Source organism: Chrysemys picta, chromosome 3 (assembly GCF_011386835.1).
Source record: "Chrysemys picta bellii isolate R12L10 chromosome 3, ASM1138683v2, whole genome shotgun sequence".
In the NCBI taxonomy this organism is placed as follows: domain Eukaryota; kingdom Metazoa; phylum Chordata; order Testudines; family Emydidae; genus Chrysemys; species Chrysemys picta.
Window position 1 is genome coordinate 184975003 of NC_088793.1, and position 25216 is coordinate 185000218.

Below are 25216 nucleotides of genomic sequence, written 5' to 3' on the forward strand. Positions count from 1 at the left end.
TTTAAACTCAATTTTTATGCTTTTATGTCATATAACAACATCTGTTTAAAGTGTGGGGAAGCACCAAGGATACTGTGCAAACAGAATGAAAGCTGTACATGATTAAACAACACTGAATTAAAGATGTACAATTGGAAGTCTCAATTTACAATCCCGTCCCACCTTCTTCAATTCACTTACCTGCAACATACTGACAATCTCAACTTTGTTGAAGAAAATAAAGGAAGTGAGGGTAGAAAGAAAATTCTCTTCAAAAACTGACGGTGTTGGCAAGATGATGTCCTGAATGTATTGTACCCTGTAAGTCTGATGAATCTTTTGCCTAAGTTCAGAGTCTGTTATAGGTATAACCTCTTTAAATTTTGCTGTTTTGGTCAAGAACTCCCTGTGCCTTTTTGGCTGAGCCAAAGCAGGGTCGTACTCGAGGCATCCCACAACATCCATAATACACTCATCAGAAAACATTACCTCAAACAGAGTTGCTTTATTGAGGAACAAAATTCCTCTAATAATTTCATACAAATGATGTAAACCTTCAGTGTTCTCTAGATTCTCGCAAACCTGGAAAAGCTGCAATAGTTTTTTAATGTAGCCTTCATTTTCCAAGGCAAGCGCTAACTTTTCTCTACGGATGGGTGAGGAGAGAACAGAGGTAACTAGATCAGCAATCTCTTCAAGTTTGTTGAGTTCACAAGTAGGAAGATCAATCAAATGACTAGTTTCAGGCATTTCTTCAAAGCGTTCTTCTTCGGATTCATCAATAAGGTCCTGTGTGACTTCCACTGATGGATCTTTACCTTGAACCTAAAAAGGTAATGTAGACAATTACTGTTTTATCCCAAAATATACATAAGACATACAGAAAACATTCAAGTTGATAATTTATGTAACTCATGTATAATTATATACAATAGAACTTCAGAGTTACAACACCTTGGGAATGGAGGTTGTTCATAACTCAAAAAAAAAAAAAAAAAAAAAAAACACACACACCCCACTATGGCTGTTTTTTCAAAAGTTTACAATGGAACATTGACTTAACAGCTTTGAAACTTCACTATTCAGAAGAAAAATGCTGCTTTCCCTTTTTATTTTAGTAGTTCATGTTTAACAGACTACTGTGCTATATTTGCTTTTAAAAAAAAAAATAAATGTATTTGTTGGTGTCTGTTGCTGCCTGATTGCATACTTCTGGTGCAAATGAGGTGTGTAGTTGACTGATCAGTTCATAACTGTACAGTTTCTACTGTAGTGCCAACAGCTTGCTAGGCACTTTACAGCCATGTATGAAAATAAGGTCACTGCCTTAAATAATGATCATTTAAAAATTCTATACTTATTTCGAAACAAGGTAACTTTGTAAACCTTACAAAAAGTTCTTTGTTTCTTTGTAATTCCTCTGAATAGTCATATTATAGAATTAAAATGTCCAAGAAGATAGAGATAGTGAAGTTTTTACAGTATTCATATCATGAATACCATAAAAAGAACAATCCTTTTTGTAAGCTGGGCTAGCAGAAGCACTAGGGAAACCCAATTATTAAAAAACAACTGTTTCCATTCCTATTTTGGACATTGGTCTGAAAGTGACTTGTAAAACTAACAGAAATAAAATCTAAAAAATACAAGTGCAAGCTTAGACAGCATTTGGATTATATAACTAGGAATACACTTCAAATATTTAAAGTGAATACTATGACTCCTGAGGGAATTCTGCACCACTGCGCAAGGCAGAATTTGTGCAGAACTTCCTTTTCCTCCCACAGAAATGGGCTGCAGAGCTGCTGAACCCCATAGATCCTGACAGGAAGGAGGGAAAGGGAGCTGGAGGGTTCCCAGCAGCTGCAGTACTAAGCATGCCCTGAAGGAAGGAGATGGAGTGCAGGAAATGCAATATAAACCCAGGACCCAGAATCAGTCTGTTTCTCCTTCTGGATCCTGGGTTCTGGTGGGCAGGGGGCAAGTGTGTCTGGGCTGGGGGGAGTGGGCACAGCTGAGCTCTGGTGGAGAAGGGGTGAGTGTGTCTGGGCTGTGGAGGGGCCTGCGGCTTGGCTCAGGGGTGCGTGTGTCAGGGGTGCAGGTGTCTGGGCTGGAGGGGGTGAAGGAGCACAGATGGGCTCTGGGGAGGTCTGGGGGAGAGTGCAAGTGTCTGGGCTAGGGAGGGAAGGGAGCACAGCTGAGCTCAGGGGGATAAGGGATGTGTGCACAAGTGTCTGGGCTGGGGGGGTCCCTGCAGCTGGGCTCTGGGGGATAGAGGTGTGGGGGTCTACCTCTCCTGCTGGGCTCTGTAGGGGAGGGAGCAGAGAAACAGGAACTAGGTTGTCATAGGGGTTTCCTTAACTCTCTACTTCTTGAGGAAATTGTGTCTAGTGTTAGAGACAGTTGCTGATAGGTATTTTGAAATAAATTACAAAGTAACTGAAATTGGCATGATTATGTGTTATTTTGACAAAATATGAAGAATTTTGCTGAATTTTAAAATACTGTACACAAAATTGTTAATTTTTTGGCATAGAATTCCCCCAGGAGTAATACTATACATATATTAAGTGAGGTCTATGAAGGGCTTTAATTTGGCTGTGTAAATGCAAAGTCTCCTGCATTTCCTTCTCTCCCCATGCAAAGTCTATTCTGTAGTAGGCCTTCTCCTGCCAATTGGAGTTCTAGGGTCAGAGGTAGCTACAGAGACTAGAACCACCCAGCTACTTATCCCATTAGTTTAATAAATAATAATAATAAAGCCTCAGCAGGGACTGAGCAGAAAAATACTTAGCTAAACAAGCTCAGGGTATCCTAGATGTACAAACTGAAGTTTTATGGAAGAGCTGTAAATCCTAAAAACTCAGTGTTTAAAATGGAAATATGGAAGGTCAACGACAGCAGCACTACGAGATGCTGTGAAGGAAAACTTAATTTGTTCATTATCCACATAAAAACGTACATAGGATTGTTTTGTACTAAACCTAATTATAATAAACCTAAATAACATAGCACAATTCTTCCTGCAGTGCTTTACAAACTAATCTTTCACTGTAATCTGACTTTGTAGTGCACACACAAGTTACAAAGCCAGAAAGGGCTATTGTGATCATCTCTAGTCTGACTTCTTGGGTAACACAGACCATAAGACCTCCCTGAATTAGTTAACATTTGAATTAGAGCATATCTTTTGAAAAAATATCCCATCTTGATTTAAAACATGTAACTAGGAGGTTACATATTTTATGTTTCTGTAGGCTGAGCTAATTGCACACACCAGGCACTCCTAGTCGCCATCCATTCTCCCTAACAAGATCGCTGTGAGCCACCCTCCTCGCCACTATTTCAGGGACTCGCTGCAACCCTCCCAGCCCCACCCCTCATTCCAGGGACTCTGTGTATATCCCATTCACCCCTCCCCCATACCATAGCTTCTGCACGCCTCCCAATTGTTCCTCCCAGGTCCCCATTCCCACCCATACCATGGGCTCTGATCCCCCCCCCCCCCTTTCAGGGCCCCTCATTCTTCCCCTCCATAGCTGAAGCTCTGTGTGCCCCCATCCTCTCTCTCTTTCTCTTTCTTTCAGGGCATCAATATTTGGAACTCAGTTGGGACATGGGCAGAGATAAAATGAGGGGTATTCTTATGCTGGAATATGTTAATTTATACCATCAATTTATTCTTTGATCTATAGAAAATTACAGAAGAGGCTGACATTGTGGTTGTGCTAACCAAATGTCAAGGACTCAGTGTGCCCCTCATTTCCTCCCCCCCCCTAGATTTTCATCAAAATAAATAGGGTGCTTAGAATAATCCCTGAAATTCATCAAATACAGCATTCAAAAGTTACTGCATTACATCAGAGAAATACCATCTAGTTGACTGTAAATAAGATATTTTTAATAAAATTCCAATCACACATCATAACATGGTCTCTTATTAACTTAATCAAATAGATGCAACTGAAAAGGACAATGTAAATATCAATCTCAAAACAGGTTTCTGATGTAAAGTTTGCTTCTCCTCTTGTATTGATTTTACAATTCCATTATCTTGTTACTCCTGTCTTATAACTGTAAGTGACCAGAGTAAGTCCTGCAAAATCTGAATGATCTATGTATGATAAAAACCCACTATCAAGGATTATGAGTAAAATACAAAGTGCTTAATTCACATTTTCAAAAGTAACTTCTGCAATTAGGAGTCTAAGTCTCATTGAAAAAAATGGATCTTAGCCTAAGTGTCTACATCATTTTTGAGAAAGCAATTTAGGTCCCTTTAGAAGTTTTACTCTACATTTACATTTGAATAATGCTGTAATAGCGTCAGCCACCTTCCTATCCTCCCTCATGACCAGAGGTGGCTCTGCACTGCCCTGACTCAGTTTCCCTTCTTGCTTCCTCAATAACTCAAAAAGAGGCTTCCACAAGCCCAACAACAGCCCTTACTGAGGTCTGGTTTTATTAACAAAGTTCCAAAATAAACACAGAAAGGTCTTATCCTGGGCACAGCCCTTTCTCTGTGAGATACTCTCTCTTCCTCTGTTTTCTAAACCTTTGGAGAAGACAAGTCCTGGCCTGTCTTCCTTACTTTCTCCCCAGAAGAAAACTAGTTCTCCCAAGCCCCTTCAGGGAACACTTTCTCTCCCTGCAGCTTCACTCACTCTGTAGTTCCCCCTTGGCTGTCCAAAAAGGATGTTATGCTACCACCTCAGAGGCCTGGTTTAGTGACATGACTTGATCCACCTGGAGAGGCAAATCAGCTGTGTCACAGGTAGGCAGAGACTCACCTCCCTTTAGTAGAGCCAGCCACCCAGCAACATTTACAAAAATATGACTTCCAACATGAAAAATAGACACTTTATTCAAAATAGTAACAAAGACCTAGTAAACTTAGCATGTTACACACTTTTGACTTAAGTTACAATGCCATAAATAACTTCTGTTAGTATGGAATTTAAAAATTTGAAAGCTTAGCTGTCTTTTTATATCTAAAGAGCACATACAACAGAAATGTTTTTAAAAAATAAGTTTCATAATTAAGGATTATTATAATATGAGGCTATGCCCCTATGAGCCTGATCCTGAGACAGAAGTTAGACACACAGAATGTAAGTTAATGAGGTAATACACAGAACACACCTCTGGATGAAGATTAGTGGCTAGCTCCTCTGATCTTTGTTATAAAGAACAGTTAAACAAAAGCCAATTAGTATAGAGAACTGATCCAAAAATTAACACGGTTGGCTCATTATTTGTTATTGTTTCATTTACTCCAAGAACTGAAAAGCAATCTGAAGTGGACTGAAAGGTTGCTAATACTTGTAAAGACTATTACATCGCCAAAATATTCTCTTCTGCAGTAACATTTAGGGCCTAATCCTGCAATGTGTTGAACTCCCTCAACTAACAGCACACAATTTTTTATTTATTTTTTTTACTCCCTCAACCCAGTCAGTCACTACAAGAATTATTTTCTCCTCTTTCTCCAGAAGTAGTAAACAGCACTGTCAAAATGCTGAATCTCCCACATTGATATTAATGTATTCCTGGGGGAATTCTGCACCAGTGAGCAAGTGGGGAATTGGTCCTGCTTTGAGCAGGGGGTTGGACTAGATGACCTCCCGAGGTCCCTTCCAACCCTGATATTCTGTGAAGTGCAGATTTCATGTCCCCCACAGAATAATAGATTATGCTGGGGAGGTGCTGCAATTACACCTGTCACCCACCAGGGGCTGCTGTGGTGCCAGTAGAGAAGGCAGCTAGCTCACTGCTGGAGCAGCCAGCTGTGAAGAAGGAGGGGACAGAGGCTGCCTTCCTCATAGCACCTTGCCCATGGGCCCAGGTGAGGAGGCAAGGGACATGGAGGTGTGGAAGAGGACAGAGAAGGGCACAGACTAGAGTGGGGCCACAGGAGCTAGTGGGGTGACAACATTGAGCCAGGGGCTGAGTGGGGGTACAGGATTAGATGGGGGAGGGAGAAGGGAGTGCAGGGACACACGGGGATGGGAGCAGACATGCCTGACTGAATGGGGGAGGCTTTCCAACTCCCTAACAATCCCTCCACTCCATACTCCCAAACAAAACCCTGTCCCATTCTTCTGCCACCCATACCTAACAATCCTCCAGGTTCACTCCAAGGCTCTTTCCCAGCAATTACTTCCCACTCCTTCAGCTCCTCTGTTACACCTGACTCCAAGCCTTTGCATTGCTTCCGAGGGGTGCGAGATATACGTTTGTTTATTGTAGTTTGAATTATTACTCAAAGTAATCTATTTGTCAAAAAACATTTCCTGAATCATTTTTGTTATCTGTACTGTTAGACACATTTATTTCAAAATGTGTTAGCCAATTACCAAAATAATTGGAACTGGTGTGATTATAGTATGTTGTTTTGACAAAATATGCAGAATTTTAAAATATTGTGCACAGATTTTTTAATCATAGAATATCAGGGTTGGAAGGGACCTCAGGAGGTCATCTAGTCCGACCCCCTGCTCAAAGCAGGACCAATACCCAACTAAATCATCTCAGCCAGGGCTTTGTCAAGCCTGACCTTAAAAAACCTCTAAGGAAAAAGATTCCATGACCTCCCTAGGTAACCCATTCCAGTGCTTCACCACCCTCCTAGTGAAAAAGTTTTTCCTAATAGCCAACCTAAACCTCCCCAACTGCAACTTGAGACCAATACTCCTTATTCTGTCATCTGCTACCATTGAGAACAGTCTATATCCATCCTCTTTGGAACCCCCTTTCTGGTAGTTGAAAGCAGCTATCGAATCCCTCCTCATTCTTCTCTTCTGCAGACTAACAATCCCACTTCCCTCAGCCTCTCCTCATAAGTCATGTGCTCCATCCCCCAAATCATTTTTGTTGCCCTCCGCTGGACTTTTTCCAATTTTTCCACATCCTTCTTGTAGTGTGGGGCCCAAGAACTCCAGATGAGGCTTCACCAATGTCGAATAATCACGTCCCTCCATCTGCTGGCAATGCCTCTACTTATACAGCCCAAAATGCCATTAGCCTTCTTGGCAACAAGGGCACACTGACTCATATCCAGCTTCTCGTCCACTGTAACCCCTAAGTCCTTTTCTGCAGAACTGCTGCCTAGCCATTTGGTCCCTAGTCTGTAGCAGAGCATGGGATTCTTCCGTCCTAAGTGCAGGACTCTGCACTTGTCCTTGTTGAACCTCATCAGGTTTCTTTTGGCCCAATCCTCTAATTTGTCTAGGTCCCTCTGGACCCTATCCCTACCCTCCAGCCTATCTACCACTCCTCCCAGTTTAGTGTAATCTGCAAACTTGCTGAGAGTGCAGTCCACGCCATCCTCCAGATCATTAATGAAGGTATTGAACAAAACCGGCCCCAGAACAAACCCTTGGGGCACTCCGCTTGATACTGGCTGCCAACTAGACATGGAGCCATTGATCACTAACCGTTGAGCCTGACGATCTAGTCAGCTTTCTATCCACCTTATAGTCCATTCATCCAGCCCAGACTTCTTTAACTTGCCGGCAAGAATACTATGGGAGACCATATCAAAAGCTTTGCTAAAGTCAAGGAATAACACATCCAGTGCTTTCCCCTCATCCACAGACACAGTTATCTCCTCATAGAAGGCAATTAGGTTAGTCAGGCATGACTTGCCCTTGGTGAATCCATGCTGACTGTTCCTGATCACTTTCCTCTCCTCTAAGTGCTTCAGAATTGATTCCTTGAGGACCTGCTCCATGATTTTTCCAGGGACTGAGGTGAGGCTGACTGGCCTGTAGTTCCCCGGATCCTCCTCCTTCCCCTTTTTAAAGATGGGCACGACATTAGCCTTTTTCCAGTCATCCAAGTCCCCCCCAATCGCCATGAGTTTTCAAAGATAATGGCCAAAATGGCTCTGCAATCACATCCGCTAACTCCTTTAGCGGCTTCAGATGCAGCGCATCCAGCCCCATGGACTTGTGCCATCCAGCACAATAAATAGCCCCGAACCACTTCTTTCTCCACAGAGGACTGGTCACCTCCTCCCCATGCTGTGCTGCCCAGTGCAGTAGTCTGGGAGCTGACCTTGTTCGTGAAGACAGAGGGGGAAAAAAAAAAAAAAAAAAAAAAAAGCATTGAGTACATTAGCTTTTTCCACATCCTCTGCCAGTAGGTTGCCTCCCTCATTCAGTAAGGGGCCCACACTGTCCTTAACTTTCTTCTTGTTGCTAACATACCTGAAGAAACTTCTCTTATTACTCTTACCATCCCTTGCTAGCTGCAACTCCAAGTGTTATTTGGCCTTCCTGATTTCACTCCTGCATGCATGAGCAATATTTTTTATACTCCTCCCTGGTATAAATTCTTGGTGCAGAATTTCCCCCAGGAGTAATTAATGGTTCCTAAATTTAAGGAAAACTCCAGGGTAAAAACAAAACAATTTGGTATATAAAAGATATTTTAAGCCATATCTAATGGCAAAGGAGAGTAAACCACTGAAGACAACAGTTAAATGTCAAATATAATAATGGATAATTAAACAAAGATTCCAGCTTGACAATCTGATATGCAAACTAGGAGTGAAAGAGTTAGCTTTCCACATTAGATAGTACTGGAAATCAGAGTTTCCATGATGGAAGATAAGTTCTATAGTTTTTGCCCATTTATTTTGTTGAACTTTGAAACAGACTTCAAATGTTTCTAATGGGAAAGTTGATTATTTCAGTCTTAATTTCAAACTTTACCTCTTCTAGGAAGTATAATTAAAATGGCAGCTGAAGAGAGACAACAGCCCCAATCACTGAAGAGAGATACTGGAAAGTGGAAAGTATAGATTTCATATGTGCTGTCTTTATAGATTCTTTCCCCCCCGCCCCTTTCTGTCAAACCGAAGCTGCCTTCTGGGAATTAGCTGGAACTGAAAAGATGGCTCTAATGGGCCACTGAGCAGCTACAGGCATCAGTGTCAACAGCAAAGACTCAGAATTACTGTATCAGGCAGCTGAATCTTAAGAATATAAACATGCAGTAATACACTTCGTTTTAAAAATTAAGTATAAAGTATGGCACACAAAACAAGCAGACAGGATACATCAAAATTTGAAAATTATAATTTTAAAAATTAACTGTACCTGGCAGATTTTTTCCCAAATTTCATCGCAGCCAGCTTTTTCTTGAAAACTCAGTGCTAAATCATAATTCTCTGCTTCTGACCAAACAATCAAGGTGTCCTATTTAAAAATAAATATTTGTGATTTTCAAAAAAAAAATAATAATAATTCAGGTGCAATACAAAATAGACTGAATGCCATACAATAAGTAATACATCCAAGGATGCAATTACTACTTTAACTGGTGTAAAAATTGTCAAGACAGAATCACATATCACATCAAGGAGGATGAAACCACCAGTTCTGCCACAAGTATAAAACTCTTTACAGTCTCTGTGATAAATGCGGGGGGGAGGAGGGGGAGAGAAGGGTGGGCAGCTCCCTTTTATGGACACCCAGCCAGCCAGCTACAAAATCCCTGTTAGTAGCTATTCTCTACTTGCTTTACTTGTAAAGGGTTAAAAAAGCCCATAGTAAAAGGAAGGGAGTGAGCACCTGACCAAAGGAGAGCCAATGGGAGGGGGACACGACAAAACACTTTCCCTTTGTCTGTCTGTGGTTGTTCTCTAACCCTAAGAAGCTTTAAACCAGGTATGAAAAAATCATACCCATCTGAAACCAGATATGTAAGTAGATCAGGGAATGTCTAGATAGATGCGATTAGATTTCTCTCTCATTTCTTTATGGCTTGTGGACTCCTCTGTGCTAACCCCCCAAATGCTTTTGTTTTGCTTGTAACCATTAAGCTGGACCTCAAGAAATCCATTTTTCGATGATTCTTATATTTGCTCTTTTTAAATCCAGCAATAGCCTAAATTCCAGATGTATTTTCTTTCTTTTTGTTTTTAATAAAATTTACCTTTCAGAACAGGATTGGTTTTGTGTGTCTTAAGAGGTGTTGTTTAATTAGCTGGTAGCAACAACTGATTTCCTTTGTTTTCTCTCTCAGTTCCTCTCCGGGCGGGGGGGGGGAAGAAAAGGGCTTGAGGGTACCTCACAGGGACGAATTCCAAAGTGCGCCTTCCTAGGTCAGAAGGGGGGGGAGGGGGTTGCACTTGGATGGTGGCAGCATCTACCCATCCAAGGTCGGAGAAAAGCTCTAACTATGGGAGTTTAATACCAGCCTGGAGTGGCCAGTATTAATTTTTAGAATCCTTGCAGGCCCCCACTTTCTGCACTCAAAGTGCTAGAGTGGGGAATCAGCCTTGACAGTCTCTTTCATGTCCTAGCACCCAAAACATAATTTGATCAAATCTTATTACTCTTAAACATTCAGAATATTTACATGAAAGAAGACTTAGTAGTCCTCCTCTCAACAGAAATAACCTGGAGGCAGTTGTAAAGATTAATTATACATTATAGTAAACAACTTATTTACAATATGGAAATAAAAAAAAAAAAAACCTTTCCATATTTATAAAAATACACACACAAATATGAGATTACATTCATATTTTCATTTCAGAGAACATTTAACACAATTTGGGAAATAATTCCACACGTTCCAAATTTATAACTTTAAACCAAAGAAACAAGGTGGATAAAAACGATTTTTTTAAAAATCGGACTTAAATAGATTTTAAAAAAAGTATTTAAAATTAAATTTGCAATTATAGGAACCTTTGTTATGGCTTAAACTCACTCACTCTATTAAAATAATTTTAATTTGGGGGGGGAAAAAAAGCAGTATATGTTTATTGCTAAAGTTTTAAAGACAATTAAATCACTGAACTAGCAGAAGCCCCTGTCCACTGAAGTGCTAAACCAGCTTTTGACAGCAACAGCCCTTCTTCTGCAGGTTCAAAGAGAATATTTTCTTCATTTCAGTTTATTTAATTAGTTCATTCAAAGTTGAAAACTAATAAGTTGAGAAACCTGGAAAGCTGGTTTTCCTTTATGAATAAAAAACTAGGTATGAGAGAATGTGAGCTACTACTTCTAAAATCTCAAAGCACAAGTGGCAAGAAACAATCAGCTCAATTCATTAACTACAGATAAGACGTCCTGTGTTAAACCATGTTTTTCATTTAAAAATGATTAATAAATCTTTTTTTTAGATGGATCCAGCACATTTAAGGTATTTTAATTTAGCTAATTTTAAACAACTTTAAGATTCCTTTTTTTGCATTTTAATTGCATTCAAATAGTGCTTGACACAAAGCACAAGTAAAAAATTAATCTAGTAAATTAGAAATGCATTATTTATTGTTTTCTAACAAAAAAAATTAAGAATCTGAATCCATGAAATCAACTGTATAACGACTTAAATAAATGTGTACAAATATCATGTTTCATCCTGATTTGCAGAAAGAAACACCATATTTAGCACAAAGGTTATATTTAACTTCAACTCAACATGTTTTCATGGTTACCAAGAGAACCAACCTTTCTTTAGGAAAATAACTAAAAAAAAATACAAATGCAAAATATGATTAAAACTAATAATTTAAATGATGATTAAAATTGCTTTGATTTAAATCAATCCACCTGTGAAGAGGCAAGCCTTTTAGAACTAAAAGTTTACATATTGTAAAATATATGTTTTAACAAGTTAGTCATTAAGTTACTACAAGATGATACTAGACTTGTTATTTTTATTCAGGACTTGTCTATACAAACATCAAATTCATGGCAGTCTGCAGTGTAAATCTACCTCACACTAGCCAGCTGTGCCAAGCCCTAAGTGCCCATGTGGATCCTGCTACTGCACTCTACAAGTTCCCTAGTGTGCTGGCAGGTTAAAGTGCACTAGAAACTTGATAGTATGAGGCAGTTCAAGATAAATTTACATCCCAGCTTGTTGCTAAGTATTCATACAGATAAGCTTCAAAGAGTACCACTTAATTTTTTTCCATCATAATTACTCATCCTTGCCACTCCTATTAGCAAATAGTGAACTCCAAAGAGTAGAGGGATCCTTTGAATTTACTGGACAGATTCAAGGAAAAAATAATCCTTGCAAAGGTTTCTTGTTACAATGAAGACAAAATTTTGAAGAGGGCCACATCCAGCCCTAGCTGGGATCAAGCTCAACTCCACTGACATCCATTTACAAAAATGCTAGCTACTTTATAAGGAGGCAATGCCTAGTTTTGCTGGGGGTGGGGGGGTATGCGCGCTGTGGTGATAATTAAATTATTTAGGATGTGGAGATATATATTAAGAAATTGCAACTTTGAAGACCAGGAAAAAGAAACAGGCCTTCTAATGGTAGGCAAACAGAGAAACTTATGCAAAGAAATTAAGTAATTTTGCAGTGTAACTACATACTAAAATTTAGGGAACTGACTAGATCAAGAGGTTGGTAATACCATATAAAATCTCATCTCTGAATTAATAGTGACCAAAACTCAACATGGGGAAAATCCATACCAGGAAGTTGAGGCATCTTATAGCATTTCTCCTTTGTAATTACTTGGGGCAAACCAACATGATGTCTCTCTCAGTAAAACAGGTTGATTGTTTGGCCCACAAATAGATGTCCCAGGAGGGACACAGTACCAGCCACAACTCTTAGACCAGACCAGACCTGGCCTCCATCCCATGGCAGCACAGATCCCTGTGAAGCTATGGCAGCTCCCCCTCCTCTGGTCATCAAGCACTTTCCAAAACCCTATTTGTGAGGTGTTCCAGTATAAAGTGGAGCCATCACCACAAGAGTGGGTCATCATCATCTTTGGTACACTATTCTCACAGGGCTAAAGTAGATGCTTGCCTACAATGTATTTGACTTCACTAGACTTTATTGCCTTGAATTAGGGCTTCTCTTTTGGGGAAAGTTTACCAGTTAAACTGGTATAATTCAAACCAATAGTTAAACCAGTATAGTTATAATGGTATAACTCACTGCATGGACACACTTATTCTGAAAGCTTTTTCTGTTTGGTTTAAACCACTTACAAAGTGACATTAGCTAAACTCAAAAAGCCGCTTTTGCTCCAGAGAGTCCACACATAGAGTTATACTAGTATAACTATATAAGGGCTTATCTACACTGGCAAGTTTCTGCGCAGTAAAGCAGATTTTTGCACTCAAACTGAAAAAGTGTACACACTGCCAAGCCACTTTGTGTGAAGAAAATTCTCAGTTGCAGCATTGCCAAAAAAAAAAAAAACCCATCACCACCTCAGAGTTGTAAAGCTATTTGCGCAGAGGCTCCAGCGCACTACTGCCAGTGTAGACACTTGACTGCTTTCTGCACTGTAACTGGCCTCCTGAGCTGTCCCATAATGCCTCAAGTGACTGCTCTGCTCATTGTTTTAAACTCCGCTGCCCTGGAGACATGCGCCCCTCCCCTTTCAAAGCACTGCTTCTGACAGCCCTTGTGTCCTGTGCCAATCTGCTCCGGGACACAAAGCAAACCATTAATGTGGAATGCTCCTGCTGTTGAACACAAGAGGCATGTAAAATTAAATAAATAAATTAATTAATTAATGGAGACATCCTATCTCCTAGAACTGGAAGGGACCTTGAAAGGTCATCGAGTCCAGCCCCCTGCCTTCACAAGCAGGACCAAGTACTAATTTTGCCCCAGATCCCTAAGTGTCCCCTCAAGGATTGAACTCACAACCCTGGGTTTAGCAGACCAATGCTCAAACCACTGAGCTATCCCTTACGTAACCCTCCCACGCCTCAGGACTGGTTGCTTCCTGCCGCTGTCTGAACTTACAAGACAGCATGCTGACTCTGTCCCCCAAAACACACTGTCCCCCCCAGTTCATACACACACTCTTTCCCCTCCCACACTTCAATTGAAAAGCAGCTGGCAATGTAGCAGGATGCCCATGGAACAATGAGATTGGGAAACCTGCATCATGGGACCCTGTGCCTGCAAACCCTTCCCAAAGCACTCTGTGGCCAGTTGCACAGTGGGATAGCTACCTCAATCGGCAAAGACAGCAGTGCATGTGCTCCAGCATCACAAGGAGCACAACATGGACAGCGGTTTAGTTCCAGCGTTTTAATAAAAGTGGTATAACTTGTGGTGCAGAAACTTGCCAGTGTAAACATACCCTCAGTTTAAATTTACACCTTTCCTTAGCTTATACCAGTATAATTTTATTGTGTAGACAAGATAGACATTGCCACTTAACTTGAGGTACTTCACAAATTTCTAAAGGCTAGTGTGGACACCCCACACACATCTGACCGAGGCTCTAAGTGTTTTTTCTTCATCCTACGGATCACTTGTAGCCTGAATTTTGTAACAAATGATTTAGCAATTAACTCATGGTTAAAAAAAGGGGGGGGGGAAGCAAAGGGCTGCCTAGTTTTGACATACCCAGTGCAACTCTGGAGAGTCTTCCATGGGAATGAAAAGGAGAAAGGGAAAGAATGCCAGAGCTAGCACAGCTCCTCCCTGCCTTCTTATCTCAGAAGCACCTGATCTAGCTTTCCTCTGTGCATAGAAGAACAGAAAAAATGATCAAGCCCATCACCATTTAACAGGTGTTCATTATGTTGAAGGTCACCTATTTAGTCCCTGACAGACAGATTCCTCATAAAATAAAGAGAGCACACAACTACCATTCTTAGGCCATGTCTACACAGTGAGTGCTACAGTAGCATAGCTATGGTACTGCTGCTATATAGATTTTCTTTTCTGTTGCTGTACGTAATCCACCTCCCTAAGAGGCAGTCACTAGGTTCACAGAAGAATTCTTCCTAGCTGCGTTTATATCAGAGGTTAGGTTGACATAGCTATGGCTTTCAAGGGTGTGAATTTTTCTCACCCCTGAGAGCCAGCTATGTTGATCTAACTTTTAATTAAGGCCATAGCATAGTTGCCAAAGAGTGAAGAGGCACAGAAACTTAATTACTTTCTCATCTTAAGAGATGCAAAGTTAATTCCTGCTGAAGCTTGAGTGTTGTCCCTAATTTGACCCCAATCCACACACAAAAAATCCTTCACTCAAGTATAGTGCTGCCATTAACTTGAGTTGGCAGGTACAACAGGGAGTATAGGTTAAAACCCAAATGAACACAAATTGTCAGATGCTAACATGACCACTTTGAAGTGCAGATACAGGCTACCGCCACTCAAATGCAGCTAGTCTTCCAGTAGTTTCCACAATCCCCCAGCGTCTCTGTATGCAGCCTGTGTGCTCTTCTTGGGGTGGGGGGGGGGGGGGGTGAGAGAAAAACACACCACACTGCTGCTTTCTCCTGGGAAAGAGTCAGCACAAAAATGCCCACCACTGCATCTCATACCCTACATCGGCCTCCTTCCAAAATGAGAGTCCCATGCCCAACCTCTGGCATAAACCAATTTTAATTTAGGGTATGTCTTCACTACCCGTCGGATTGGCGGGTAGTAATCGATCTATCGGGATCGATTTATCGCGTCTCGTCTAGACGTGATAAATCGATCCCCAAACGTGCTCCCCGTTGACTCCGGAACTCCACCAGAGCGAGAGGTGGAAGTGGAGTCGACGGGGGAGCCGCGGCCGTCGATCCTGTGCCTGAGGGCCAGAGGTAAATCGATCTAAGATACGTCGACTTCAGCTACGGTATTCTAATAGCTGAAGTTGCGTACCTTAGATCGATCCCCCGCTCCCCCCAGTGTAGACCAGCCCTTAGTGTTGCCAGACTAACACCACTTCTGCCATATGCCCAGAAATAACAGACAAGTTCTCCCACAATACACTGAAAAAGAATTTATAGACTCAGCATACTGCAGCACTAAGAACCATAAGATGTGCCCCCAGAAGCCTAAGTGCCACACACGAATACTGTACCAGTACAAACACAACTCAAGTGTTATTTCACAATGTGGTCACTCTCACTAGGGCTAACTTGAGTGCAGTTTACTCAATTTAACTCTATGTGGATGACATACCCCAAATCATGCTTGAACACGCTCCTGCAGCAGTGTAGAGAACTCTACATTGCTGATGCCTACGCTGTTTCAGATTCTGTTGTCAAACTGCACTTTTCACATGATATAAATTATTTTTTGTAAAGCGACAATATCCTTAAATATATTAAATGCAATAATTCCTCTAAAATTTTACCTGGAAGCGTTTAAATTTTATTTTAAAATCATGTTTATATGGGTTATATTCAGCAAAACTAGTATTGCACCTTTTCAATTCAAGTCTACAATTTGTTTTTGCTTATTGTAATTTGAAGATAATTTTTTCTGCAGCATGTGTGCCAATACAAACTTAGGTACATCCACACCACAAATGCAGGTGTAACTATAGTGTGGGTAGGGATATCACTGTTAAATTTAACCTAGCTAGTTCAGGTAATAATTGCAATGAAGACATGGACCCTGGCATGGGGTTGCAACTTGAGTACATACTCAGGGTCCATATCAGGCTTGTGCTGGAGTGGCTAGCCACACTGAAGCCCATGCTGCCACAAATTCACTACTATTGTTACCCAAGCTAGCATAGGTATGCCTACCTGTGCTACAATTATACCTTAATTTGCAGTACATACATACATACCCTTAGAAGAAGAAGGTTAAATATTTTATTTGTGTATTTAACAGATTAAGAGTTTGCAAATATTTTTACTGTACAAAAAGCAAACAATTGTGCATCAGTATATTCCAACAGTTCTCAAACTGTGGGTTGGGGCCCCAAAGTCAGCTGGTGTGTAGACTTGCCCAAGCCTGACCCCTGCCACCTGAAGTCCTATTGATTTTATATGGCAGGTTCTCAGACGCTAGAGTGATAGGCGGCAATATGAAATCTTAAAGAGAGAATTCAGAACAGACCTGTTCAGCAACACAATCTGCATTCGATATATTGCATTCAGTATTAATTCTCTGTGCACTAACTCTACTCAACACAGAGTCCAGTCCAAAGCTATCTTGATTTTCAAAATGCAGCACAAAAATGGACTCAACTATCTTAGAAACCATCCCTCCCCCCTGCAATCATGACCTCCCCACAACAGCTATACTCTACTGAAGCAATTAAACCACCATCCAGTAGATAGAAACTTGTGAAGATGGGAGATGAAGAATCTTCACGGGAACTGGCGCCAAGACTATGGACCTCATTGCCAGATCAAATAATGTTGATCAATAATCTTGCTGCATTCAGAACTAAATGCAAACCTGTTGACTAAAGTTCTCTTGCAACATAGTCTCATATTTTTGTATTAATTACAAAACCTCAACTTGCCGCTTTGTGGCAAGGGTGGAAAAGTATTACTGTGTTTTACTGGCGGGAAGTGCTCGGAAACTATGGTAATAGATACGAGAAAAAGGGGATGGATAGAAAAAGAAAAGTAGCAAAAAACTAATGAGAACAACATTGTCTTTTCCTATCTGTTATAGAAAAAGCAAGAGAAACATAGTACATGATTTTTTAAAAATGGATGACTAGAAGGTTGACAATATGTTAAATACAGTGCTAAACTGTTTTATTCTTTTGATTTACAGAAAGCATGCCCTCAAAAGATGGTTGTGTGCAAGTGTATTTAACCCTGGCTAGTCAGCTTAGTTAGGTTAGGCTAGCAGGTGCGCCTGAACAATAATAATAAAAGTCACATTGTACAGGCGAATTCCTGGATATCATTTTCAGAGAAAGAACTAAAGAAATAACCAGTATGTTAATGGGTTAATAGCAGAAATAAAAAGGAATATGGAGTATACATGTAATTGAAGTATTCTTCCTTTCGTGAGTTTAAGATATTCCCCAAAATGCCTAACAATCAACAGCCCTTTTCAAACACCTTAAATTATAGTACTAATAGAAGTACAATTTTTCAAAGTTTGCAAACAATTTTTCAACCTGCACAGAAAACAAACAGCAGCAGCAAACCTGTACAGTAAACCTTTTGCCCTTTTCTGTAAATCAGCATTAATTTTTGTGCCAAATTCAGTGCGAAATGATAGGACAAAAAAAAGCGGATACTTGCCTGCTGTTTTTGATATGCAGTGTTTGGATTTATCTTTGATTCCAACAATAGAGAACCTGAAAAGGTGATAAGGAGTTATATTTAGGAAGTTTAATAAAACAAAAATCTCCATGGCTCTTATAACTTGCCATGTGCCAATAAATATATTATATTTAATTAAATCAAATCTTCTAGCCAGTCCAAGAGAATATTTTGCATTTTAATGGAAATCCCTACACCTGCTGAATAAGCCAGGTAACAGACAAAGCCAAAATAAAATATTATTTAAATTTAAAACACAATTTAATTTACTTTAGAGTCAATGTTCTGTGTATTGCTATTTTTCTGCTGTCCTGTGCAGTAATCTGACAACTGCGGAGAACATTTTATAAATAAATGCTAACTAGTACTAAATTATAACAAAGAGTTTATGATAAAAATTTACTTGCCCACACAAGAATGTGCATTTTTTGCTCTCATCTCCTTGAGGTGCCCTTCAGAAATGAAAAATCTAGACTCTAAACCCAAAGACTTTATTGTGTGTAAGTAACATATGTATCCTGGCAACAAGTCTGAAGTAATCTATACCAGATCTCAGAAGGTTTATTTAGCACATTAGCACCTGTCAGCTGACAAAGTTGTCACTATGATTTTTTTCCTTCTTAAAAAAAAAAAAAAAAAAGTTTTTCTAGGTGAACTTAAACACACAATTAAAAAAAAGCAAGCAACACAAACAAAAAAACCACACACCAGCGAGTTTCACCTTTCCAAAACAGAGAATTTACAAAAAGAAATTCCCTGCACATACAAGAAAAAGGAAAACCCCATTCAGAAAAGAAAAAAAATCAATATTCTGTTTTTTTTTTAATCTGGGAATACTTATAAAAGAAATTTTGAACAAGGGGTGTCGCTTAAATAGACTTCATCGTCACTCACTGCTAGGTAAGGGCTGGCAGACTCAGTCACTGGCGGTAACGTTAAGGAAGCGTTTGGAGTCACTTCAGTGCAGACCACACTCGGCCTCACTGGGTGGAGAAAGTAAGTTTGGAGAAAGAAGTCCCCCAGAGACGCTGCCTCTCAGGGAACGGGGGAGACTCCCTCTAATAAGCCCGACCCACGGAGGAATGGCGTGTCAGTGCCTGGGGCTTTGCTGGGGCAAGACAAGGCCAGACTAGGAGGCTGTGGTGGGGTCAGTGTTTGCGGGTCGCTGGGCGGGGGAGTTGTCACATTTTCTCCCCTTCCCCAGTCCCGTTGTCCCAGCAGCCAGACCCAACCCTGTGAACGTGTGAGTCGGGTAGTAACCGGCTGGGGTAGGAATGGCACCATGGGGGCCAAAGCGCAGGCCACCTTCCCGGCAGGCAGGGCCTAGGCCTGCCCGCAGCTCCTGGCTCCGCTCTCACCGTCCGACTCGGCCCGCACCAGCAGCGACATCCCCTTGAGCCGCTCCACGTAGGTGGAGGAGACGTGCCCGGTGCCCCTGTCGTCCCATTGCCGGTCCTCATTGAGGGTATAGACCTTCACCCGCCGCCGGGTGTCCGACATGGTGCAGCCCGACCAGGGCCTCCGCGCCGGTTCGCCGCCTCCGCGGGGTCGGGAAGTCGCTCACGGGCAGCGCGGGGTCTTTAACACGCCGCTTTTCATGGCTCCTTGAAGGCAAGAGGGGAAAGTTGAGCCCCCAGCCCGGCCCCCTCACTCCGCGCCGCCGCCTCAGCAACTACCACAGTGCGGCCGCCATCTTGTAACCCGACTCTCTTGCCTTTCTCTTCCTTTCAGCAGCGCGTGCCACGGGCTCCACTCGCAGGGGCTACGGTGGCCGAGAGCCCACGCGCTGGTGCTGAAAGGACGGAGGGGGCGGGCTATAAATACCCGCCCTGAGTCCACCTCCCCCTCTCCCACACACTATAACACCCTCCCACCACTGACCTCAGCCCCTCCCCCCCTTTCAGAGTCCAGGGACAGAATCCACCCCCTTTTCAGAGGTGCTAGAACTAGGCATGCAGTAGCACCACTGTCTTGGAGTAGTTTCCATTACATACGGTTCACAATTTGGTTCAATGGCTCTCAGCACACATACACACACCCCATACAAATTGTTCCAGCATCCATGGACACAGTGCAACCACTGCCCCTGACAATCACAATCCTGCTGCCCCCAACAGCCACTCTAGGGCCCCGAGCCCACTGTCCCCATGAACTAAGTCCCCCAAGGACCTCCACCAGCATGGACCCCAACAGAATCTTACACCAGCCCCTGAGACACCCCAACACTTACTGACCTGCCTCTCTCCACTTCATTGGTGCGGACGCAGGGGAAAGAGATCAGTAACTCTAGGGGCTTATCGAAGGGGGCTGGAGGATTCAGTGGTTTGTTCGTAAAAGCCAAACCTCTCTGATGGACTATAACCTTGTCCTGGTGGAGAGGGTTGTGTGAGCTAACGACCTTCAGAGCTACATCGACCGGAGCTTTCATACTCCTGGTAGAGTCCCCTTTGGCGAGCAGGTGTGAGGCGAGGCTCCTGACTAACCCTGGTCCAAACTTAAGACCCCAAACGTGAATCAGGTGCATATAGAGGACCTTTTAATACTCTGCATCTGTGAAGGTGAATGAGGGCTGCAGCAAGACAGAGGTCCCTGGTTGTCTTGGATCTCCTTGTCACTGGGTCAGGGTTTTCCTCCTGCCAAGTCTCATGTGGTCACCACCTGCACACCGGTTTCCCCACATTAAAAGATTTCACACGCAGGCCTCTGCTAAAGGGTTCATACCCACATAATCTCGGCGGTGACGGACAAGTGGCGGTGAAGACGAGAGCCGTGATCTCTTGGCGTCTTTAATCATAAATCTGCACATAGGCGGCAGCCATGTGACAGTCATTTTGTGTTTGGATGAGACAGAAGTGCATTTTGGCAGCAGAGACTGAGTCTGAGCAGGCCTTTTTAGGATCCCCTCTGCACACCCAAACATAGGCTGTCTGATACTCTTCCGACTGGATGGACGCATCCAGTGGGATCACTCAACTCCGCAGCCAAAACAAGAGATACAAGACAATGAATTTCACCAACTGGAGTGTCCACACCCTTATGGACTTTCAGCACAGTGAATGCCCAGAAAGAACTGCCATAATTGCCAGAGAACTGGCAAGACTCAACATTGACATTGCAGCTCTTAGTGAGACCCACAGGGCTGATGAGCGCCAATTAAAAGGACAGAGGTGGCTAAACCATCTTTTGGAAAGGAAAGTCACCTGAAGAGAGAGACATTCACCGGATTGGCTTTGCCATCAAAAATAATATAGCCAGTCAGCTTTTGGAGCTTCCAGAGGGATCAGCGAGTGTCTCATTACTGTTCGGCTCAAGCTCAGCAAGAACCAATAAGCCACAATCATCAGTGCATACGCCCCAACACTTGATGATGAGGAAAACAACAAGGAACAATTTTATAGTGCCTTTGATGCAGTCCATACCACCACACCTAAGGCAGACAAACTCATCCTTGGGAGATTTCAATGCCAGAATCAGACAGGAATCCCAACTCTGGAATGGCACAATAGGCAAAGAAGGGGTGAGAAATGTAAACCCCAATGGTATTCTCCTCCTCAGAAAGTGTATGGAGCATGACCTGCTCATCATAAATACCATCTTTAGGCAAAAAGAACAGGAGTACTTGTGGCACCTTAGAGACTAACAAATTTATTAGAGCATAAGCTTTCGTGGACTACAGCCCACTTCTTTGGATACATATAGAATGGAACATATATTGAGGAGATATATATATACACACATACAGAGAGCATAAACAGGTGGGAGTTGTCTTACCAACTCTGAGAGGCCAATTAAGTAAGAGAAAAAAAAACTTTTGAAGTGATAATCAAGATAGCCCAGTACAGACAGTTTGATAAGAAGCGTGAGAAGTGTCTCTACGCAAAAGAATTAATGGACACAAATCTGACATCAGAAATCATAATACTCAAAAACCAGTGGGAGAACACTTTAACCTGTCTGGTCATTCAGTGACAGACCTGCGGGTGGCTATATTACAACAGAAAAACTTCAAAAACAGACTCCAACGAGAGACTGCTGAGCTGGAATTGATATGCAAACTAGACACAATCAACAAAGGATTGAATAAGGACTGGGAATGGCTGAACCATTACAAACATTGAATCTATCTCCCCTTGTAAGTATTCTCACACTTCTTATCAAACTGTCTGTACTGGGCTATCTTGATTATCACTTCAAAAGTTTTTTTTCTCTTACTTAATTGGCCTCTTCCAATTTTTCCACATCCTTTTTGTAGTGTGGGGCCCAAAACTGGACACAGTACTCCAGATGAGGCCTCACCAATGTCGAGTAGAGGGGAATGATCACATCCCTCCATCTGCTGGCAATGTACAGCCCAAAATGCCGTTAGCCTTCTTGGCAACAAGGGCACACTGTGGACTCGTATCCAGCTTCTCGTCCACTGTAACCCCTAGGTCCTTTTCTGCAGAACTGCTGCCTAGCCATTCAGTCCATAGTCTGTAACAGTGCATGGGATTCTTCCATCCTAAGTGCAGGACTCTGCACTTGTCCTTGTTGAACCTCATCAGGTTTCTTTTGGCCCAATCCTCTAATTTGTCTAGGTCCCTCTGTATCCTATTCCCACCCTCCGGCGTATCTACCACTCCTCCCAGTTTAGTGTCATCTGCAAACTTGCTGAGAGTGCAGTCCACGCCATCCTCCAGATCATTAATGAAGGTATTGAACCAAACTGGCCCCAGGACCAACCCCTGGGGCACTCCACTTGAAACCGGCTGCCAACTAGACATGGAACCGTTGATCACTACCCGTTGAGCCTGACGGTCTAGCCAGCTTTCTATCCACCTTATAGTCCATTCATCCAGCCCATACTTTAACTTGGTGGCAAGAATACTGTGGGAGACCGTATCAAAAGCTTTGCTAAAGTCAAGGAATAACACATCCACTGCTTTCCCGTCATCCACATACGCAATTATCTTGTCATAGAAGGCAATTAGGTTAGTCAGGCATGGTTTGCCCTTGGTGAATCCACGCTGACTGTTCCTGATCACTTTCCTCTCCTCTAAGTGCTTCAGAATTGATTCCTTGAGGACCTGCTCCATGATTTTTCCAGGGACTGAGGTGAGGCTGACTGGCCTGTAGTTCCCCGGATCCTCATTCTTCCCTATTTTAAAGATGGGCACTACATTAGCCTTTTTCCAGTCATCTGGGACCACCCCAATCGCCATGAGTTTTCAAAGATAATGGCCAATGGCTCTTGTCAAGGCTGCTTCCCCACTTTGAACTTTAGGGTACAAATGTGGGGGCCTGCATGAAAACTTCTAAGCTTAACTACCAGCTTAGATCTGGTCCGCTGCCACCACTCCCCAAATGCTAATTCCCTTCCCTGGGTAGCCTTGAGAGACTCTTCACCAATTCCCTGGTGAATACAGATCCAAACCCCTTGGATCTTAAAAACAAGGAAAAAGCCATCAGGTTCTTAAAAAGAAGGCTTTTAATTAAAGAAAAAGGTAAAAATCATCTCTGTAAAATCAGGATGGAAACTAACTTTACAGGGTAATCAAACTGAAAGAGCCCAGAGGAATCCCCTCTAGCCTTAGGTTCAAAGTTACAGCCAACAGAGATAAACACTCTAGCAAAAAGGTACATTTACAAGTTGAGAAAACAAAGATAAAAACTAACACGCCTTGCCTGGCTGTTTACTTACAAGTCTGAAATCTGACTTGTTCAGAAAGATTTGGAGAGCCTGGATTGATGTCTGGTTCCTCTCAGTCCCAAGAGCGAACAACCCCCAAAACAAAGAGCACAAACAAAAGCCTTCTCCCCACCAAGATTTGAAAGTATCTTGTCCCCTTATTGGTCCTTTGGATCAGGTGTCAGCCAGGTTACCTGAGCTTCTTAACCCTTTACAGGTAAAAGGATTTTGGAGTCTCTGGCCAGGAGGGATTTTATAGTATTGTACACAGGAGGGCTGTTACCCTTCCCTTTATAGTTATGACAGCTCTGCAATCGCATCCGCCAACTCCTTTAGCACCCTCGGATGCAGCGCATCCGGCCCCATGGACTTGTGCTCGTCCAGTTTTTCTAAAAAGTCCCGAACCACTTCTTTCTCCACAGAGGGCTGGTCACCTTCTCCCCATACTGTGCTGCCCAGTGCAGCAGTCTGGGAGCTGACCTTGTTCGTGAAGACAGAAGCAAAAAAATAATTGAGTACATTAGCTTTTTCCACATCCTCTGTTACTAGGTTGCCTCCCTCATTCAGTAAGGGACCCACACTTTCCTTGACTTTCTTCTTGCTCCTAACATACCTGAAGAAACCCTTCTTGTTACTCTTAACATCTCTTGCTAGCTGCAACTCCAAGTGTGATTTGGCCTTCCTGATTTCACTCCTGCATGCCTGAGCAATATTTTTATACTCCTCCCTGGTCATTTGTCCAATCTTGCACTTCTTGTAAGCTTCTTTTTTGCGTTTAAGGTCAGCAAGGATTTCACTGTTAAGCCAACCTGGTCGCCTGCCATATTTACTATTCTTTCTACACATCGGGATGGTTTGTTCCTGCAACCTCAATGAGGATTCTTTAAAATACAGCCAGCTCTCCTGGACTCCTTTCCTCTCATGTTATTCTCCCAGGGGATTCTGCCCATCAGTTCCCTGAGGGAGTCAAAGTCTGCTTTTCTGAAGTCCAGGGTCCGTATTCTGCTGCTCTCCTTTCTTCCTTGTGTAAGGATCCTGAACTCGACCATCTCATGGTCACTGCCTCCCAGGTTCCCATCCACTTTTTCTTCCCCTATTAATTCTTCCCAGTTTGTGAGCAGCAGGTCTAGAAGAGCTCTGCCCCTAGTTGGTTCCTCCAGCACTTGCACCAGGAAATTGTTCCCTACACTTTCCAAAAACTTCCTGGATTGTCTGTGCACCGCTGTATTGCTCTCCCAGCAGATATCAGGGTGATTAAAGTCTCCCATGAGAACCAGGGCCTGCGATCTAGTAACTTCTGCTAGTTGCCGGAAGAAAACCTCGTCCACCTCATCACCCTGGTCTGGTGGTCTATAGCAGACTTCCACCACGACATCACCCTTGTTGCGCACACTTCTAAACTTAATCCTGAGACTCCCAGGTTTTTCTGCAATTTCATACCGGAACTCTGGGCAGTCATACTCCTCTCTTACATACAATGCAACTCCCCAACCTTTTCTGCCCTGCCTGTCCTTCCTGAACAGTTTATATCCATCCATGACAGTACTCCGGTCATGTGAGTTATCCCACCAAGTCTCTGTTATTCCAA

At 42.4% G+C, this 25216-nt stretch overlaps 1 protein-coding gene across 12 annotated transcripts in view; it reads right to left on the reverse strand.

The window, feature by feature from the left end:
* The window catches only part of PPP4R3B (protein phosphatase 4 regulatory subunit 3B), an 83382-nt gene extending 63628 nt beyond the window's left edge, over positions 1-19754 (reverse strand). For 8 of the 12 annotated variants that reach the window (XR_010600249.1, XM_065590801.1, XM_024106010.3 and 5 more), the window contains exons 1-4: positions 19319-19754; positions 17940-17995; positions 9084-9182; positions 181-804 (exon numbers count right to left, since the gene is read on the reverse strand). Coding sequence is in view for 11 of the 12 variants with exons in the window: in XM_065590801.1 (XP_065446873.1) it covers positions 181-804; positions 9084-9182; positions 17940-17995; positions 19319-19460 (921 nt within the window). In the remaining variant the exon portion in view is untranslated. Of the gene's footprint in view, positions 1-180; positions 805-7626; positions 7749-9083; positions 9183-17939; positions 17996-18854; positions 18874-19318 lie in introns of those variants that run through there. The other 4 variants (XM_065590802.1, XM_042842645.2, XM_065590805.1 and 1 more) reach the window with 3 other exon arrangements.
* Positions 19755-25216: the final 5462 nt, after the last annotated feature.